Genomic DNA, 23,440 nt, shown 5'->3' on the forward strand with positions numbered 1-23,440 from the left:
ATATCATATAATTACATTTTTATGGTTTATTTTTAAAACAAACTGCACGATGAAAATAGAGGAATCTGCTGTTGACGAAAACGACACCACAAATTAAAAAAAAGAATAATACGACATATTAACGAGTTAACATAACTTTAAAATAAAATTGTCAGTATTAGGTCGCTTTATATATGATTTGATATTTCGGCCAGGGCTGTGTACGCCTACAATAGACAAACATTTAATTTTGTACTTTGTAATTTGCGATCATCGTAGTCTTATGTCATGTGTAGTTATTGACGTGCCTATTTGAAATAAATAAATAGAGTTTTAGGTGTATAAGTACCGGAAATACGAATTTTATCAGAAAAGCCCATACAAAGTGTCCTATATAGCTGCAACGGCTCTTCGTTGAGATTAAGCACGCCCGTTTCACACAACGGTGTCGCACATTACCGCGGCATTAGCGACCTACACACTGGCACACATAAGGTAATGAGTTCACACATACATATATTTACCGCAAAACACTAAACACAACCAATTCATAGATGGATTAACTATCATCGCAACATGCAAGTTTAAATACGTTATTAACAACTTTATATAGCAGTGAAAAGCAAAAAAAAATCATTATATATTTTAACATATAAATGAATTACATTAATAATTGAATTGTCTGTAAAATAGAAAAAATGAGAAACTACTAAAAATCGAAATAATTTAAGAGAAATACAAGCGATATTTTCATTGATAAAAATAGGTGACGCATTTAATTTATTAGCCATAGAAGAGAGTAGTGCCAGTTCGTATCCTAATCTGTCGTTTATTGCTTATTTTATCTTTTAATTTCACAGCCGTCAGTATCTGCATCCGCTCTGAGATAGGACTATATATTTATGTCAAATTAGAATCAAGATGGTATTAACACAAATCGGGAATATTTTTCCTAATATACAATTATTATAATAGGATTTGGTAATAAACCTACCTGTTTATCGATTGAAGTCAATTAAGATCATATAATCGATTTGATTCAAATTAACAAATTAAAAACAGAGTATTCACGACGAATTTTTATGAATTGTGAAAAAATGAATCGCCTTTTGTATTTCAAATATTGGGATGCGTACGGCTTTTACCTAATAATTAATACGCTCTGATATACAGTTATGGGTACACATTAATATTTGGCGGCAAATATAAGTGATGTGGTTGGTAGTGCCTAGATAAATTCTATCTAAAACCAGCATAAACAAATACGAACAATTTAATTTTATTCGAAATGAATAAACTCGATATGAAAATCATACAGGAATGTAACACGTGTAACGTTAGTTTAGTTGGACTATTAAACATTATTTTGGAAAGTCGCCAGTCGACCCGATTACAAGTTCGCACAATTCCAGAATGTTACCAGGTTTATGTTTACTGCTCATACTTATTACATATAATATGGCGTCTCCTTTAGTTTTCCACGAGCCACTGTTCTATGCCACCTTCTGCAAACCAGAATAAGCCGCATTCCGCCTCATAAAGCAACGTCCTACGCTACCTGTGTCCGACGTTTTATGTACAATATATTTATTCGATGTAAATCGCTGCACGTAAAGGCTAAGACTATAGTTCATAAAATTCAAATTTTTATTCAAATAGTTATAATTATATATCGTTACAAACATTTAATATTAACATCGATAAATGTTATTCTGGATGCTTTAGAGACAGGCGGTTAACAATGTTTTGTAACTGTACACGATAATTAGAGACTTCAAAGAATAAAGAGTTGATATTACAATACGAAGTGTATTAGTTCTCATTGTAAGTAGTAAGTCTTTTTACATGTGATAAAAAAACATGGAGGCACTAATTGGTGCGTTGTATTAAAGGTAAATATTAGTGCAATATTTTCTAAGGTGTCGGAAATCATAAAGAGACTTCCACTTATATAAGAGGAATAACATAATGTTATTATTTGAGATATCTATCATTGTAAGTCCCAATATTATTTACATTAGAATATTTCCTATATTTTAGTTTCGCAGAAATATTAGTTTCAGTTTTTACATGATTATATTTTATATGTTTACATATTCATATTTGGAGATACCAAAGATAATCGATACGGAAAATGAATATTTATTATAAATCATGGTTTTGTTCTAATGTACAAGAATTAATTCACAGGATTCAGTACACTTTTGACACTTAAATATACCATTTGATAATCATTAAGGAACAACTACATTAATCACGGTAAATTGACGCTTATTAAAGTTAAAAATATCTCTCAATGTAACTATAAAATAAACTTTTGCAAAAAAATATATACTATTACATATTTATAATCTCTATGTAATATTTATGCAAGTTAAAAGCGATAGTAAAAACTCAGAAAGCTTACGAATATGCCTTATGCCCTCCTTCTACTTTTACAGTTTAATAAATGTAAAAGTAGCAAGTATACGGTTATAAAAAGTAATATTTAAAAATGTTTTACAAAAAGATAAAATGTTTATCAGACAATGTGGTGTACACACATTTATTTGCACTGAAGGCGGTAACTGAGCTTTTAAGCGTCTACTCGCCTTAACGCGGAGAAGTGAAAGTTTGCGAAATTACGTAAGATACACGTTTTCATACAACTGCGTGTGTGGTTATAAAACATTAACTTTTTTACAAGCCTGCGGAGCCGATCTTTCGGTTTTTGCGCTTTTAAAATACACCATTAAGGTTTTACGTTCATACTTTCATTTTTTTACTTGTTTCGATGCGGATTTGAATAAACTTATGTAGTTTTGTTATAAACTGTAAAATTTTATAAATTTCAGTATTTATTCTTTTGATTTGTGTTCATTTGATACAACGTCCAGGTTTTGTTTTCATGTAATTAATTTAATTGCGATGAACGACTCTATGTCCAGAACTTTTTAAACACAAGATTACGAGTCAAAACAAGAAGGCCCATCACTATTCTGGTTGTTAAAATTACAACTCTTAGGTTCTGGCAGGTGCAATTTTATACTACTATTTTTCGCTATATAATATTTTAGTTGATCATTACAAGCATCAACTCGGTAATGTAAATATTAACAGAGTTTTTCTTTATAACAATTATTTTACACACTGAAACAGATTTTCAGCCAGATTACAGTATTGCCTACGCATTACTGTATCTTCTTAACAAACCGCGCCGCCATCTTAATGATTGCATTCGATTAATTTTTTACTTTCGGGAATACGGCCACGATTTTTTTTATTCACCTGTTCTGAAATAGTTGCCATGGAAAACGCTGTCTTTATTCTATTCCTTCCTACTCTACTCTATTCCTTACCTACATCTAACACTTCTCCTTTCTACATAACTCTGCAAGTATTGAGTGTTATTTTATATTATTATATATATTTATTGTTCGAATCAAACCACAAGATAAATCTACGATTTTCAGATAATCTTTAACTACTTTCTTTAGTGTCATATAGTATTAATCATATATGTATATCTATATGTATATATATATATATATATTTATATATATATATGTGTGTGTGTGTGCGCGCGCGCGCGCGCGTGTGTGTGTGTATTTTATGTGTTTTGTGTTAAAATAATATTTGAGCAGAGCACTGCGGGGGACTCCGACCTAGCTCCCGTTTACTTTTGTTACCATCACAGTCTTTATGTATTATTACTTCGTAATGAATTTAGTATAAAATGGCCGCCGCTAGTAATACTAGATAATTTGACAAACTCAAAAATTATTATTACCAGTAAATTACTTTCAGATCTTTCGATCACTTTTCCCGGAAGATAATTTCAAATGATTGATTGAGATTATAAAAACTTTGCACTTCTTGCGAGTGTTGCTATTATATCACTTACGCAAATGGCTCTCGAAGAAGCTAGGCAGTATAAATTGGCCTTATTAACGGAATCCCGCAAACACTTTTATGGCATCTATTGAGAACATATACAATATTAACAACAATATACTTTTCATTAAAATGACTTAAATTAACTAATCATTATGTATATTATTATTTAAGATTGTTAATTAAAAATATGCAACGTATACGTGCGATGAAACGAAAAATGAAATATTTTTTTATGTAAAAATGCTTATTAATAATAATGATTTAAAAAATCTGCGATATTGTGTATAACAATAACTTCAATTTTTATTTTTTAATCATACATTATCTTTAGGTTTAAAATCTAATCAGCAAACTTAGCGAATCCTTGTCTTATCGTTGAGTCATGTCCAATTACAATGATTCTGAAGTAAAACAAGCGCAACTGAAGTCCCTTCTTTTATATTATTACATAGCTGTTAATTACCGTAATGGTTTCAACGAATGCCAATTATCCTATGGCAGGGAGTGTTTTTCCAGAAAGCGTTCTTTGTTATTCTATTACAATGTAATAAATGATAAACACGTTTATATACTCTGCAGTAATAAATTTTTAAGGCAATTTTCAACAATGTTTCAGAAAAGATGTTGGCTATAAAAAAGGAATGAGACAAGTAAACGTTATCTTTCCTTAGCTAACATGTCTCACATGATCTTTAAACTTGAACACATTTCCCAGCACGTAGAAACCTTAATTAAAAAAAGGTTTTTCTAAAAAAAAAATTGTAACTACATGCTTATTGGTATAATAAACGATACTTTAAACTTAATTGGCCGTCTTGATTTTACGTATTTATTTTATTATAATATCAGTTTAGGTAGTATTCCATAACGAATTTCATCTTCTTGTTATATTAACATTATATTTCTAATTTTTATTTATAATAAAAAGTTAATTTAGGTTAAAATAGTCTCGTAATCAGGACACATAGTTCTGTTAATTATATTTTTAAAAATATGTTACGTAGCAACATGTCATCTTAAAAGCTACTGTCTCATTTTAAATAAATTATTGCTCATTAATTTAATATAAAAACAGAGAAAGCTGTTTGACGTACTAACGGTATTGAATAACAAATTGCTTTAGCCACCGGTTTTTAAAGATCTCCTAATTTAAAAATATTAGCGTATCCTACTGCCGTATCTGTAACAAAACCGAAAGAACACATCATTTTATTTTTTATAATAACACTCAAACACATAATGTATACAAATATTATAAATGTCACAAATTGGTAAAAGAATTTATAAATAATTAGTGTTCATTTAAAGTATCAAATACCGAAGACTATTACACAAAATATTTTTTAGCGTTACTGAATATATCAATATACCACATATTCATATTTACAGGTACCCGTATAATAAAAATTTTGCTTGTCCGAATTGTCGCGACAGTTATTCTGTACACGTCATATCAAAGGTCTTAGATTTAAAGCGAATAAATGTTTTCCAAAAGATTCAAAGTGACCTCAGAATATTTATATATACTGTATACTTTTACACCTTTACTTTATTTTTAAATTCGCGTCTTTGATATTCCTTTTATACCCTTATGTCTGATTTTGGAAGAAACATGATTTTATTACCAACTGACATTTATAGCAGAAGCAAAAAAGATTTTATACACAAAACACCAATCCGTTCTGCTATGATACGTCTAAAATGTCACGCTAATAAAATGCCAGTGACAAAATTATTTTTACATTCCGTATGTGATTACGGTATGCGCGAAGTACGTGATTAGATTGATTATTAAGAATGAAAAACTTGTATACTCGTAAAATATCTTTTACATGATGTATTTTTTATAATTAGTTGGCAGCAGTAAATTTATTGCCACATTATTATACGACATAAACTCCAATTTCGTATTATTATTGAAAATAATAATTTTCAAATTGCCCGACTTAATTCAAAATCCGTAAACAAAAGCATGTTTGTGCAAACATCGAGTAGTAATAAACCGACATAACATTCTTCTACTCGAGTACTGACGACGTACTCGAAAATAAAATAAGAAGTTTTTTGTTGATTCTTAGAACAAAACGGAGCTTGCGGGGTCTCTATTGTGACGAAGTGGAGGGTTACCAGGGCATTGGATGGTAACAATACACTGGAGCAGGTAGCGGGATGCGGGCGCGCCTGCAAGATGTTGCTTAGAGGAGTTATTTTGTACCACCCGGCGCAACAGATGGGTCCAAAGCCAATTTAACTACGAACATTCCTGTCACTAAATAATTTAAGTGTGGTAGCCAAGTGTATTCAAGTGATCTAATTACATTTAATTTAGCTGTTTTATTCGGCGAGTCAGAATACTCAATTAAAAACAAATGTTGTGAAAACATTTATTGTCTAGTTCTAACATTAACAAATTAAATTGAAGTAATTTTTATTACAAGATTTTTTTAATATTTATTTGAGTAAATATGGCCGGCGTACGTCCGACATTTTAGAGATAGTGGCCGTAAAAGATAGTATTTCTAGTACCGTAAAATATGGCCGAAGTCTTCATTGTTCAGTTTTAAAATACAAAACGTAAAATGATGGAGTAATGGCTTTTGGAATAAACACTTAACTTTAGCTGCTAAATGCGTTCGCTTCGTAAAATGCACTTTCTATACCGCTGACAGAATACACTCAGAAAGTAAACTAAAATACAACATAAGAGATGAGCTATCAATCACTAAATGAAATTTATTAACTGTCTTTAGGATTATGAGCCAAAGACACGATTATTTAGAAAAAAGTTGTGTTCCAGACAAATCCTATGTTTGTGTACACGATTGTCAACACTGGTTCGAGCGTACGCTGGCTTGCTATATTTAGGTCTCTCGTCGAGAGGGTCCAATGAGACGTGTTGTGCTTAAAGGCAATGAAGTTAATCAATACACTGGATAATCAATTGATTATCACAGGACGATGGGTTAGAAGGCCACTGCCAACGCCGCAAATTAACCTTCAAGCTTGACACGTTTTTTATTAGTAAAAAAAGACTGAACTTGTGACATCACATGTACACGTCTTATTTAAGAGCAAATTCTTGAATGAAAATTGAATTCAAATATGTTAAACTCTTATTTTGAGATATTTCTTACACGTATAATAGTCGAGAAAGGGATTTTATCTACGTTTCCTTACTTTACGGATGCGCACCAAATATATGGAGTAAAGTTTAGTTTACCAGGTTTAATTTATTTTATAATGACTTCACTTTTAAAGTATTAAATCACCGTAGATCACATAACAACGTTTCAATGTAAACAAAAAACTATGATGTTCACCGTGCTCCACCGCAGCGTATCACTTGGACAAGAAAACGCAATTTTACCACAGAACAAAAGAGTTCGGAACGCATACGCGCGGACTTCCTGCGTATTGTGGTAACATTTACTGAGGCACTAAAATGTAGCAGCACAACAATAGACACGCGCAAACAGCCACGCGGCACGACGGCAACTGGCAAATGTTTACAAACCGAGTCGAAGTCGTCCCCGCCGGTGCGCCCACCGCCGTGCCTACCAACCGTTTTCATAGAAAAAAACTGGCCATGCGATAAGCTTTGATACCGTCGTTGGACTTGCGAGTGTTTATCGTTTATTATGTTCTTAGTACTATTAAGTTAAAAACTGCTTATGTTTTACTCCCTAGAATAAACTGTCATTGTTATAAGATTTAAATTTATAAATAAATTGTTTTTGCTGTAATTGTAGCAACTGTGTGTATTAATTATGTCAGGAAATTCGAAGGAGAAGGAAGTAAAGGATTACTCGTCTGAAGTGGTAGTGGGCGGGGCACATCGCTTGTGTTGGGCAACTGGATATCATTGAGACCGACAATTTCTCGAGTGGCGACAACGAGCCGGTAGACGCGTCACAGGTAGGCCGCCCACGAGGTAGACCGACGACATAGATCGCGGGAAGTCGCTGAATGAGAGCACAGGGACGGACATCGTGGCGATTTTTGGGGAAAGCCAATGTTTACTCCAAATCTTTAAATGATAAATTAAAATTAACCTAACATGAATTGGGGCACCAGGATATGCAAGTAAATGAACATCAGAACAAAACATTTAATTTTCCTCATATTTAAAAGAAGCAAGTCAAATAAAATGGTAGTAGGATTGGAAAGTAGTAGCATTTTGAACCGACGTCGTGAATGTCCCTTAAATAAATGAACATAGACAGCTGGATTCACGAAACGAGGGCAAACGAGCGCATGATAATTTGATAACGCACACGTTTTCCTTTTTTTACGCTGTTTACAAAACGCAACGAGTCGATACCAGTGTAGCTTGTGTGCAGTTTGCTTATACAACGCTAACGACGAAGGTAACGTTTAGGTGACGAATGACTTACACTGCAAGCTATCGACAGAATGTTATACACATTTGAATATTATTAAATATTATCTAAAACTTTGTTATATCACTCCAACAAGACTATTCCTGTTTTCGGTTATTTAATTTTAGACTTTATTCACTAAATAAAACATAGCAGACATAAATTCTCACTTCTTTAATGGTTTTATTGTTGTTGATTTTCTTAGCACTGTGTTTAGAAAGCAAACAGATTTAGAAACATTTTAAATTAACTTTGCCATTTAAATAACAATAAAAAATAAAGAGTTATTTAAAATAGAAGAAAAGATTCTGGCGCTTTTTATGTTTTTTCCAAATCATTTAATATGAGAAATTTACTAATATTATCTAGTATCTGTAACCGCAAATTGAAATACAAAAGTTAATTCACGCAAAGTAAACCAAAATGTAATTTAATCGCAGATATCGCGTGTATTGTATATGCCTAGACAAAGGGGTTCCAAAGTAGAGTAACATTGATGGATACATATACGAGTCAGATCCCTATTTCAAGTTATATGGGAGACACTGATAGGGAAAAATTGTTTACTTCCACGAGCACTGGTCGTGATAACGTTTGTGCAATAATTGAGCAACAGAGATAACAGCGTGCTATGAAAGTATAACTGTCTCATTAATTATTACCGACGCGTCCTATGAACTTTCGTAATTATTTTTTAAATTGTAAACGTTCTTATGTTTTGTTTTTACTTGTGTTCCTTGAGCGACACGATAGTCATAGAGTGTTGTTAATATTTTCATTTAAGAGTCTACTATTCTCAGAATTGTATATGCGAGTAAATAGCCGCCGCTTAAGTAATTATTGCGATTTTTTTTATTTGCGACGTACCAGAAGTACAGAGCAATTGTTTACAATGCATGATGCAGTGACATGATAATGATCACAATGATGGAAACTCACTGCCTGACACTTTAAGGCATTAAAATTCATCTCTTAAAAAGTCTAATGATTTAAATGAACATTGTATGATAATAAAAAATATATTACTTGGTATCAAATTACTGTGACGATACTAGCGCGTAGAGTAGTTCCCACCATATATTTCTTGATGGCAATTAGAGCTGGTTTAGGGATAAATATTCACGGATGATGGAAAGTAGCATCTCTGGAACACATTTGGAATGAAAAAACTGGAGTCGCCAACTCTCATGCCAAGCGTTGCGAGATTGGCAGGGGTTATTAATAAAGTGTAGGGTAAAACAGGGTAATGGGGGTCACTTAAGCGAGAAATCAAATAAAAATTAATTATAAAACAAAATATTTATTGCAACCGCCTTTAAATATAATATAACTAATATACTATCAATTGAGATCAGTTTCAATCACTTTGGCAATCAACTTTGAAAATTATTCAAGTTTAAAAAAAAAACAGATTTGACTCCCATTGCTCCGATATGCGGGTAATGGTGGTCACCCTGGGGGCAATCAGAGTCAATGAAAATCTAGCACATATCACAGACATAACCTTGAGCTGAGTCCCACCCAGTGCATTCCGAGTGAGCCCATAGACCACATGAGGTACATCTGAACCATATCTCATTGTTTCTGCCGAAATCGTTGCATACTGGGCACTTGTTTCCCACATCTTTTAGGTCACCATCCTCATCATGCTGGCACAAATCGTTAGTACCAACATCAGATACAGAGGTTTCATTCGATTCTTGAAGTATTTGACGCTTTACCTTTTCAGGAGTCTTCTTCACTACTTTACTTTTTTCCCTGACCTTTACCTTTCCATTTCTTATTTTCTTTCTGTGTTTCTCCTTTTTTCTTTTCTTTCTTATTTTCTTTTTCTACAAGGTTTTCTTTCAATGGCGTTGAAGTTAAAAGTGTTGCATGTTGTTTTTTTCGGCATTGTCTTGTATTAATAATACGTGTCTTCTCTGGTAACTTGATTAAATCATGCAATGTAATTTGACTTGAAGTGCTAGGATCTGATGAGTTAATCGCAGACACTGACTGTTTTGGTGTGCTCGGTACTATGGGATGAAATTCTTTTGATGTGCTCGGAACTGGTGATTATGATTCTTTCGATACATGATCATTCGTGGGAAATGGGAGTCACCCGACTCTCATTACCCACTTCTACACAAATTAGAAAAAAAATGAATGAAAATAAAACTGTAACATATAAACACGCTAAGAACTGCACATCACAATTTTGAATATCTAACTAAGCACGTTTGAATGTCTTAATCGTATACTGCAAATTATTCGACACTTACCTTTTAATTTACCTTGACGAAAAATTAGATCAGCGGAGCGAAAAAACAAAATACAGCCGTATCTCAGAAGTGCGAGACTTTCGAGGCAACGCCTGGTGGCCAGGGCAGGGTAGAGGGCCTCATTTACGAGTCGCTCTCGTGTACTGTTTTGTGGATATGTGGGTGATTCTCATTACCCACTGACTCTCATTACCCTACTCTCCCCTACGTTTCGTTATATATATTGCATCCCTTAACTAATTATTCTTAACTGGGATTGTAGCCGTGGTCATAGGAAAGCAGGGGGTCCTTAGAAACTCCGACAGACCCCGTATTCTCGCTCCCAGGACGACTGGCTTATGGAAATCTATGGGGAAATCCTTAGTCCAGTAGTAGACGTTCTATGGCTAGAAATTAGGAACTTGAATTAATATTTAGCCAAAGTAAGCAGGTGCGAGCAAGGTGCGGATTTCGTTTATATTTTTCAAATGGAAAAATTCAATTTCAAATTTATTAGTCATAATTTTTCTACAGAGAATTTAAAAACCACAACATGAGTGAAAAGTTGAGGTAATTGACCTAGTAAACAAAGCAAATGTAACATGTAAAAGACGTAATAAAGTTTAGATAGTCAATGTTAGTGAGAAGTTGTACAAAATATAAAACGGGTGTTTAGAATTAAAATGTAAATTATATCACGTCTTCTTTAACCAAATGAATGCAAAGGGAGAGGTAGAAAGGCTGTTTACTCTTTGTGAAGATTTATCGCGGCGAATGGCGGCTGAATGGTATAAACAGCGTTGTAATTAACATATTAACAGCGTAAAATCAATGGTACTTGTTTACAGGAGATGGAATTGAAATGATTCTATATCGAGCAAAGTGAGTCACGTGTACTTGGTCGGACGCACGTGTGCCGATAAGATGCAATAATGTTGATATCAGACACCACGGGCATAGACCCGCGTAGAGATTCCTGCCCGTGAGATAAGCAAACAAGCACACGCTTAAGTAAACATTTAAGCTCTACTATCATACATAATTTGAAATTCGATCTGTCTACAAGACTACTCCCAAAAACATATTCGTCCATTTTTCTAGAATAATTTCTGTCTTTTCAAGCAGACAGTTTTTCTTATTATATTTAAATATAATAACAATATATTTTTATTACAACAATGAAACCATGATTGAATTTGCAAATTAAAATCATTATAATTATTATTCTAGTACTTTTGGTACATGATTATTACTGGTAAAGATACGGCAAAAAAAATTACACTACATCATTACATTGAAAGCTTTGTCGCACACATTAATCACTCAGGTTATGTAAGATCAATCGCATAACACAAAACGGCATCTGTTCCAGTTCAAAAGATAACACATCTGCAATGCCGTGTTATGCGGACAAAATTTTTGGCACAAATATCTTAACGGTGGGCCAATTTACAGGAGTTAAATGTCAATAATATACACGTCAAGTACATTAACAAAGTGTTTCATTTTATATTCAATAGCATAAGTAAAAGTTTTGCAACATGTGTAACATTACACGAGACTTGTACAGCACTTTTTAAAATAAAAAAGCTCATATAAACGTTATAACTTGTATTGCGACGTAACAACATTTTAAATATGCTTGCTTTAATTTAATGATTGCCACGAGCGATGTAAAAAAGTAACAAATGCAACCTACATTTCGTTATGGTGTCCTATTAAAATTCACATGTACATTGACCTAAATAAGTGTTTTTCTAAAGGATGTTCCCAATGACAACCAATTAGGGGAGTCGGGGCTCTTAACATATATAAGATACCTCAAGCTTGTTATGTACGGCTGAAATGGCTATTAATCAATGAAAATGAATTAAAAGTGGCGTTTATTTATTAATAAGGTACACGCACACACAGTCAAATTTATAGGAAAATAATAACAAATTATTTTCTACATATTACTATTTATAAGGTTAAAGAGCTAAACACCAATTTAATTTTTTTATATATATACATCGAGATTGAAATTAAAAATATGTGGACATTTGATCAATGTTTATTTATTTTATGATATATACGTGGCATTTTGTAAAGTGTGACGTAATTATATAGGTGTAAAAAATATCAGGCCTAAATTAAAATAAAACAAGAATAGTTTTAGCAGTCCTATCTTGATATTAACATACCACTACAACAATCTGAAGTGATAGAACAAGAAAAAAAATGAGGGTGCACAGTCAAGGTTATATATTGGATGCGTTATCGGTTCTAGTTAGTTGGGCTGACTGCACATATATACTTAGAGAATACTCGGACTTCTTCATTATGAAAAAATACATCTTTTTTACCAATTCCAGTTATTTTGTTTCTCCTTGTTTCGTACTTATTTTTGATTTCACGGTAAATTATTATTTATTTTTAATTAAAAAAAAGCTCATAAAGAAAATTGCTTTTAGCAACCACAGTTTTACACAGTTTTAACACAAAATATCATGAGATTGCGAGTTAATTCTAATTTTCGTATAGTCTTTGGAGCTTGAAGGTCTTTAAGGTGAGCGAACTTTTTTATAATGTCTCATCGTCGTTTTTTTAATATTATAAACTGGTTCGATTAAATTTTTAATTAGATCAATTAACCGAAAAATTATTTCGTTAGTTACAGTGGACGTATTTGTACATCCAAACTTAAAAAAAATGGCGTCTACTAGACATATAAAGGGCTTTAACAGCGAGGTTTATATTTAACATCAAAATACTCGGAGTGAAAACGCTTATAACACTTTTGTGCTACTCGTGCTAATGCAAGTCCTTACTCCGCGAGCATGTCAATATCGTTTCGTAGATTTCAATTGTGTTTTTTTTTAATAATCTTATATATATATATATATATATTTTTGCCAATATTTTACTCATCCTGGAAAAAAAAATCAATATTAAAAGCGAGAAACGATTTTCGTTTGCCTTTTACATGACTTCGAAAAAACTTTTTTTCTTGATGTAGTTTTTCAAATACTATCAACATTTTTGTAATCTTAGAGGGGCGGGGTCATCCACCGGATGGTATGTAAGTATAGTACACAGGGTTTAAATTAACATTTCTGCTAAATTAAGGAGATAAGCAAGAACGCCGTAGTATGTTCTTGGCCTAGCAATTTAATTATATCATTGCAAGTTATTCAAATAATAGTATATACTTAATACAAAATAAGTTTAGTAAAAATTCAGAAATATTTTTCATAGTGAAACGTTTTCCAAGAAGGATGTTATCGTCTGTGTAAAAAAAGTTTAACGAATCAACCTTCTACATGGTAAGCTTGCAACTTACAACGTTCTTTTGGTATTAGATCAAAGTTCTATCAGCAATACTAACACAACAAAGGATAACTAATTGATTGTACAACTATTGGCGTGTGGCCCGTCTGCCGACACCGGTACGTTCTCGGAACGTCGAAAGCGTAAAATTGGAAATAACTTCGTAAACAAACACTATGTTAGTCCGCTACGAATGCGTAGTGAAAGGGTTGTCTAAATTATCGCATCACACAGTTAAAAACTTCTAGTGTACTACTATGCATTCCTGAGATATCACAGCCGATAGTTATTACCTGACTTATATTAAATTATAATAACTTCAACTTTTATGATTTCATAATAAATTCATTCGGAATCTTGTATTTATAATTAGCTTTTACGACCATCTATAAGGTATAGAAAGCTTATCAAAACTCAAAGCATTTCGCATCAGAGATAGTAGCACATTTCATACAACAAAGTTTACTAATATCGTTATCATGTCACTATAAGGTAATAGACCTCCCCCAAAGCTCTACGCTTTGGCCGGTTACACTAATATGCTTTAACTTATTACACAGGTTGATTAACTATCCGTGTAAAAATATCAAAGGAGTTAATTTATAGCTCATTTGTCAGCTTAAAGTTTTAAAACCATTTTCAATCACCTTTGTAAAGAGATCACTCTGAAATATGTAAAATAAATAATATTATTACGATATTTATAAACTCGATACTATTGATTTTTGCATAGGGTGTACCATACATTAATTGAGAGCAAACGAGTAATACATTTACTCATTTAGTCCTTTTTATCTAATACCAATTACCCTGTATAAAGGCGTGTTTTGAACATATATCTGAACCTAAATTGGTCAAGAGGAATCCTTATAAACTGAATTAAATCTAAAATACGGTGATCAGATAATTTGTGGGATCATCCTTTAAATTAGGATTAATTAATGCAGGCAATTAGATGGCGACAACCCTGCAAGCGGATGCGTGGACGCATATTCACAGCATCCGCGCTAACGCCGACATCCGGCCGTCACACGTCGACAACACACGATATCCCAATTTGGGAAATTCAAGTAGCAATTTACCGCGACCATCGAACCGGTAAAAATCAAGATGCAAAGAGTAAACGTACTTTATTGCCATTTACAAAGGGTAATGAAATATTAACCTTATTCAATAAATAAACCTTTAAAAGGCGCCCACATAATTACCAAAAGGATTAGCGTTATAATGAAGTTGTATGCTTAGCATGTTATAATATTAGTTTTTAATAAAAATAGAGAACCAAATAAAATCTCGTACAATAAAAGCAAAAAAAAAACTTCGAAAATGCAAAATTATTATTGGTAGAAAAAAGGCAAAAAAGCCAGTATTTTGCAAGAAAGTTATGCTCTGTTAATCTTACTGCCTTTTTCATTTTGGTAGAACTGGTAACAAAAAACCAAAAGTTAATGTACGGACCGTGGATATTTAGCGCGTAAATAATTCATATTTAAAAATTATTAACTCTTTAGTTACTTGATATAAATGGTGCATTTTCTTATGTTACGTAGCCGAGTTGTATACAGGTATTTGTTTTTAAGAATTTAAAATTAAAGTAACATATTAAGACTTTTTAAATATTATTAACAAAATAAACTTTATAAGTGTCCATTTAAAACTAATTTTATTAAGCTTATCAATCCTTTTCGTACACCTGATTTCTATATAAATGGTACGCCGTTTCATCCCACACAAAACCAAGGCAAAGACTAAAGATATCTATGGGGCGATATATCATAATCGACACGCTTAGCAGGCAGGTTTGCGATCGTTGTGTGGTATTATAGTAAGCAAAGGACGCTGCTACCCATCCTCTAGAAAGTTGTTTAATGAGCAATGGCAATCCTATAAAGTATAGCACAAAGTGATAATTATTTAAGATTGTATCCCGGGAATCAATCCTGCGATCACTGCCCAAATGTATAGGTTTTAATATTTAAATGAAAATTTTAGTTTAAAAAGATGTCTTACTTACTCACATTTTCCTTCAAACAATAAAAGTGAATCGGCGACACTTACCTATAACAAAGAAATAATTATTAGACATTTAGTTTACTTTGCTTGTATTATAAAATTTTAATTTCAAAGGCGAAGCATTACTTAAAACATAACACAAACATGAAGGCTGCACAATGTATGCAAAATACACTCGAAAGCAAAATTTGTTAATCCTACTTTCTGTCTCAGAGAATAATTGGGCAACGAAAGAAAGTTTTATTAGAAAGTACAGTTTGCTTAAGATTATTACGACAATGCCATATATTTACCAAGGTTATTATTTAATAATTAAATTAAAAATTGGTGAAAGGATTTCATATCAACTTATTAATAGATATAAGTACACGCTCTTGATACTGTGTGGATGTATTTAGGTATATTTTATCTGTGGCACAAGTATGGTCTGATCTTTCGTGTAATTGAGTGGACGGTAAGCTGCGGTCGCAAGCACAGAGGATCCGGCCCACAGACAATGACTCACTCGCTAATGAGCATTTCGCTGAATCATTGTTATTGTGAGAGTAATGAACACAATGTTTGTTTAACCGCCCGTTGCAATAATGAATACATATAAATATACCATACCATGTTTTACCATTTCAATAACTAAATGAGAAGGAGCTTTGAAAATTTAACAGGAATCTCTTACAAAGTACCATTTCCATGAATCGAGCAAAATTAATTTCGTTCAGGAAACGCTTGTGTAAACTGAATTGTATATCCTTACTGTCAACTCAATATCTGCATGTATAGTATAACTTTGAGAAGAAAAAAAATGTTCTCCTGTTTAATTCGAAAGATTATGAGCCACAGTCTCGTTTAATGATTAGTCACATAGACTTTTTATACGCAAATTTGATTATAGTCTACGCAGAATTCACTGCATGAGGTGAAAGAGCCGTGTGACAAGTAAAGGCGTAATTGACCTGAAGTACACGAGATATTTGAAAAACTATTACTTGACTCTGCATACAGCCTGCTTCCTACTGGTCCAATAGCCCTACCTATATCCAGCATAGGATGTCCTACCGCTGATATGATGACTTGACGTTGGTTAACCTTTCCCGTCCTGCCGTTCACATATCTCAGACGTTGACTTACACTTCCGCGCGTACTATAGCAAATACTTCAAAATATCGTTAAGACTTCGATATTTAAAATATAATAAAGAGTAACCTTTTCGAATTTGGTTAAAACTGTGTTCCAGTACACGGAACTCTGTAGAGCATACGAAATTGTCCTTGAAATTATTTTATTTTCCTTCTTAATGATTAGATTACAGACATTCTTTTTGTAAGGAAATTATTGTGTTAATTAGAAGTATCATTTTTTTTAATTTAGGTGAAAAGTACAGATTTTTCGCGAAGGATACTGTATTACTAAATCCCTTGAAGCGTCGCAATTTTATTGGACATATTGTACCGCTGTAAAAAGTTTAGTGATATCTAACTGAATAATATTATTTCCACTTCTTATATTGTTACCCAAAACTTTGCTATGGTATTATTAATTAACCATATAAAGAAAAGCGAAAAATTAATAATGATTCAATAAGTAATAATCCTTCCCGGAACCATCCATTAAAGACGCACGTGTGTATTTATAATTGCAGCTTACTATTACATAAAATAGTTAGATACAGTAGCAAAATAATATCTGTAAACATATTTTTATGAATTCGAAATGTAATTATCAAGAATACGTCGAATAAAAAGAAAATAAGGAATTTTGTAACGATCGCCTTCCGAACACAACCAGTTTTTTGTGCAGCGAGCTCTCTCTGCAGCCATCGGGGCCAGTTTCTCTTGGCTTGTTACGCGTATATGGCAAAATGAGTACAATATCACAAGCCCTTCCGCTCGGGATATCTGTCCGGACAAAAAAGTGTCTTTATGTCGTAGTTATGAGAAAAAATGTTACAGTGTAAAAATAAGGATAGCTGTGTGAATTTTAGTTAGTTAATAATAAAATAAAGTAATAAAACGAGAATTGCTTTTCAAAAATGAAAAAAGATCAATATTTTTATTTACCGAGGTCAAAGTTCGACAAAATTACGTAGACACTCTTTACTATATAATACATAAATATTTTTTTATCATTGTGGCCGAACTGATTTCGTGTGGCGACCATGAACAAGTAGACAGGGTGTGAGTCCCCTTCTAGGAGTCCCCCGACGACATAATCTATGTCACGAGAAGTCGCTGGATGCGGGCAGTTTAAGACCGATCGTGGTAATCTTTGGGAAAGGCCTATGCCCAGCAGTGGGCATCTTTCGGTTGAAAAGAAAAAGAAGAATATATTATAAAAACAAAACCCTTGAAGAGTAATCCTATGAATTAATATCTTAGTCAAAGGTAATTTTCATTTAAAGTCAAAGGAAGTATGAATTTTATTACTAACTACGTCTAACAGTGAGATCATAAGAAACCTGTTTAAATCGATATCAATGAGTGTGTATGATTATGACCAATTAAACATTGTACTATTTACTCAATTGAAAGATAAACAAATGGACAGATGTCATCTGTCAGTCAGTAATTATTTCTATCAAGGTGAGGTATTGGTAGAAATTTTATTACTCCGTTTACGACGTCAAACAAATGTCAAATATCATAATTGCTGATAGCAATAGCACAAGTTTGGTATACACCTGGTGCTATAGTATGACCGCCCATGACATTAAAAAGGTATAAATAGTTTTGTAATATAATATCTTTCGCAACAACACATCTGCATTTATTTTTTTGTAATTTAAAACGGTATATTCGACATTTTTTATGCAATACAATTTATTTTCTAAATATAAGGTTCATGTTATAATATTGGTAGGCGGTAAGTTTTGATATCGTTGTACCGGCTAAGCTACCCAGAGAGCCTTCGAGCTTTGGAGAAGCCATTATTGATAGAAGCGACGGTGGAGTTTCTTTTCTAACACTTCTTCCAGCGCTAACCTTTTTTGAAGGGATAGAAATATTATTATTTCTCACCATAATAAAAACCATCAAGCCGAAGTTCGGCCATGACAGGCAGTACCGAATTAGAATACTAAATACGATTCGAATGCCCACCGTAAGGTCTCACACAAAAGCCCTTGCCCCCGGTCACTCCACGGCGCATAAGAATTCTAAGAGCATAGTGGTTTCACAATTGATACAATAATGAATTAATAAATAAAACTGGAAGATAATGAGTCTTTAGAGATTTGTCACCTTAAACCTGGTACAGCGGACAAAATCATAAACCTGAAAAAATCATTACGGTACTTTAAAATTATTAAAAATAAGTAATGTTCCGCGATTAAGTGTAACATTTATACATTTTTAACGTATCGTGAATAAAAAAATCATTGTATTGGTTGACAACATATATCACTCGAACACAAAATAGATACGTCTCAAGTCCCCATAGAGACGTGTAGTGAATGTGTGTCGATTGTGGGGCCGACGGCCGCCACGCAAGTGGGTCACACCCGTAAAGCATCGGAAACTTCGAAACATTTGTATTGCGTGTATAAACAACAAACAAAGGGCCCGTGTCACTGCTACAAGAAATTACGAATTTGTATTATATCTTCCGTAGACAATGATAGAGAATTTTAGAAGAGCACACTGATGCAATATCACAAACCATATTAGTTTTTGTTTTATACTTCAACTTTACTTACTACGTTTGCCGATTAATAAGACAGACTATGCCTAAAATAAAATTTCATTGATGTTAAAAAAAACTAACGAAAGCGGCAGCAGTGGTCTTTGAAAAATCCTAAAATACTTTTTAAAGGCAGAATTTTTTTTCTTTAATTCTCATTGTGTACATAGATCGTTCACTATGATGAGTAAACACACAATAATTAGCGGATTTACGTAAAGTCATGGAAACTATGTCGTGAGAAGTTCATTGTATAGTTTACACTATAGGTAATAATAAGCATCAAAGAATACAAAAAAATAAATCTTTAAAGCCAAAGCTCAAAACATATCTTACACGAAATTAATAGAAGAAGAATAAAAAGTGTTTAAAGGTTATAAAGCTAATAAACGGAAGTAAATTCGTTGATATTTTTAGTGACGATTAATTTTTGGATGTTTATTAGGTCAAAGTTTTATATATGATTAAAATTTTCTTAATGCAATAATTGAAAGAAAAACGTTAAGTTAAACGTAAATAACTTACAACGACACTGCATTGTATTTATTTTAAAATTTATGAAACATTTGTAAACTACGATCAGTTAAGTGAAGTACAAAGTAAACTTTTGTTTTTCTAATCGATTAAACATTTTCACTCACTTAATGACATTTTTAAAAGAAATATGGTTGTAAACACTGCTAAACATAATTAGCAGTTTTAATATAGAATAGCTTCTACATTATCTTCTAATTATCTAAAGTATCAAACCTTATTAAGATAATTACTCATTAATAGGACAATAAACTGTGAGTTGTAATAAATTAATGTAGACTTAATATTTACATCGAAACATTATATTTTTCATTAACAAAGAATGGAAAACGGTAAAATTAAACAAAAGATTCGTCTAGGCCGAATACGAAGTCACGAATCTTTGAGATCGCTATACCAGCCTCTAACTCCATTGTGCTACAGCATTGTGGCGTGGTCACGAAGGTAAGCTCAACAAAAATGTCATGCAGATTAACCTTATTTAGAGGGCGGAGACTTTCGTTGCGGTCGGAATGGCAAACACAATGGCATGATTCATATTTTTCTGTATAAGAAGATGAAACAAAAGCGGGGTTTATAATTTTGGCAAGGTAAAACTTACAGCAGGAAATATTCAATAAAAATTTTTAAGAAACTATAGCTTTAACAATTTTGTAGAAACAGAATAATTACTTATACAAAAGATTACACGCCATCTACCGAGGAATATAAATACTACAATACAAATTAAATTGTTATTTATAATATATAAACATAATAAAATAAAATATTTTGCAGCTATAAAAAAATTAAATGCACTTAAAATAAGATTAAGTTTATAAAAGGAAGTAAATAGCATTATTATTAAAATCACAGGACAGCGACATCTGTCGGTTAGTAGCATTATTTATTACTTACAAGCTCGGAGTGCATCAAGAGATGGCGGTAAAGTCGCCGCACTGCCGCCTTGCATTGCGGCCAGGGCAGCATATGATTCACGATCGCAGGGGAGAACATCGCTGTATTTTCTTTTTCTATTTATTATTGCTTTCCACATTTTAAACCGCGATCTTTTTAGTTTTTGTAAACTCATTTACATTGCACTTTACACTTTACAATAGACGCAGACAATCACAAACCACATCACGAGCTGTTGAACGTGGAACTAACGTTTGAAATTGAGTTAACACTGACAATTGGTAGACCAGCGAACAGCAGTTGAGATATCTTAACAATCGCAATACCAATAATAGGGGCACTGCCCTTTCTATCAATCTACCAAGCGAAGCAATTTTTCAATTTATGCACCGTTTAAAGCAAAACGACACTAACTATTTTGGTTTTACAATACAATTGTTTAATTTTAAGTAGATAAAATTATCCACCTAAAATTTTCTGAACAGCACCTCTTTAATAAATGTCAGAATTAAATAAAATACAAGTAAACATCACCCGAAAGGTATAATGTTATTATTATAATAATAATGTCAAGAATTATGTTAGTGTGTTTAACATCCTTTATCCATGTGATCATCAAACTGAATAAAATCATATTGAATAGTCTTATTAATTAATATTCAAATAAGGTTTTCTTGTTTGCATTTAAACGATATGCAGTGTAATTAAGTACAAAAAAATCAAAACTTATATTTATAACAATGCATTATTGCGGTAAGTTTTAAGGTTTCCTGGAATAAGCCACGCTTAAAAATACATTACGCTTAAACTCAATTTCTTTACGGATAAGATCCCGTACACATACAAGATGATGATACATTAAATAAAATTTTATCAATAGTTTCAACTATGTCATCATTTCATCTAAACATTTTTTATTATTACATTCAAGTATACAGGTCACGGTTTATTTTTGTACAAGCTTTAGATCGGTCAATCTGTCAGCAAAAAGTTCTTAAGTTCTTACACCTACTTCTAATAACTAGATGTGTTGAACGCTTTTTTCTTTTGGAATTGATATTTTCTGGTAGAACAAAGTTTTGCAGGGACAGATGGTTAACAAGAATTAATTTGATGTGTAATAGTAAATTTAATATTATTTACCATTTTATTATTAAGTTATTTATTATTGCTGGATAGGATGTATCCATGCACAAATTGACAGCAAATGAGTTAAACATTCATTCCTTCATAGCTTCTAGAGCTATAACCAATCACCCTGTATACACATAAAAGACCTCGATGTGTTTCAGTTAGTCAATTTAAACTTCAAATCACATAATGATGTCAGTCCAAAAATACAACGTATTGTTTAGTACATCGAAATTGGATCCAAGTAACGGTCCGTGACACAATAAAATAGTGGCCGCGCTAATTACAAAATATTTTGAAAACTAAAATAAATTTAAAAATATCAAACAGATATTATAGATTTTACGTATTATAGTAATGAAAACAATAAAAGGTTGTGAATAAATTTAATTGTGTTTTTATAAATAAAAGTATTTTGTACGTAACGTGATCAAAAAAGAAACAAAAACGCAAGTAAGTAAATACGGGAAGTATTTCCTGAACTGTGTGTAATCATCCATACATACGACTGCATGTCTTTAAACTTTTTACCCTCAAATTTTCATTTGAGGGTAAAAAGTTTAAATTAAAAAGTAGTTAAATTTTTGATAATTTTTTATGAATAATGCTTTAAGGATTAACATCTGTGTACATATTTACACTTTAACACCTATTGAAGTTATTATCTTTTATTGTAAAGACAAAATGTTATTTTTTGTTTTGAGTTTTCTGTATTTAATTTTAATGTCTTGTAAAGTGAAGAGAATAAACAGAACCCATAGACGGGATAAATGTACATTTGAAAATAATATAATTCAGTTTAACAATTATTAATCCATGATTAATACTTATCAAGGCCACGGGGGGTTACTATTTATTTTAATGGTTAAGTCAACGCGATCTGTCCAGCCCATTATTTATATGTATTTCTTCTCTCGACGAATATATATATATATATATATATATATATATATATATATATATATATATATATATATATATATATATATATATATATATATATATATATATATATATATATATATATATATATATATATATAAATTCCTATAACAAAGACAAAAAATAATTTAAGTGGAAGTCTGGCCATTAGTTAATACTCCAAACAATTAAACAAAGCAGATTACTTAAAAGAAAGGCCCTGGCTAAAAGCCAACCACAAACTTTACTTATCGTAAAGCTTTCAATTACGCGGTGATAAAATCACCTTCATGAAATTTTCACATTATTATTTATTGTTAATTGTGTTTGTCGCAATTTTCTTGGTAATACCACAAACGCAGGCGATTCTTTTTTACATTAAGATTGGACAAACAATAAGTGTGATATGATTTGGCCCTGAAAATTTTAAGAATGGAGACAATGATGAGAAATTCACATATATTTTATTCATTATGTTCTTTGATT

General features: G+C 32.1%; 1 protein-coding gene across 2 annotated transcripts in view; it reads right to left on the bottom strand.

Moving 5' to 3' along the window:
* Positions 1 to 23,440, bottom strand: part of raskol (Ras GTPase-activating protein raskol) — a 167,262-nt gene that overhangs the window by 53,608 nt on the left and 90,214 nt on the right. Inside the window, exon 1 of one of the 2 annotated variants that reach the window (XM_068772165.1) lies at positions 20,903 to 21,122. The exons of the other annotated variant lie outside the window; for it this stretch is intronic. Within the exon in view, the coding sequence (XP_068628266.1) occupies positions 20,903 to 21,077 (175 nt within the window). The 5' untranslated portion in view covers positions 21,078 to 21,122. Of the gene's footprint in view, positions 1 to 20,902; positions 21,123 to 23,440 lie in introns of those variants that run through there. 2 annotated transcript variants of the gene reach the window in all.

Source organism: Battus philenor, unplaced genomic scaffold (genome assembly GCF_028537555.1).
Source record: "Battus philenor isolate CCGP_79_NKW_IND1 unplaced genomic scaffold, ilBatPhil1.0.hap1 SCAF_5, whole genome shotgun sequence".
Classification (NCBI taxonomy): Eukaryota; Metazoa; Arthropoda; class Insecta; order Lepidoptera; family Papilionidae; genus Battus; species Battus philenor.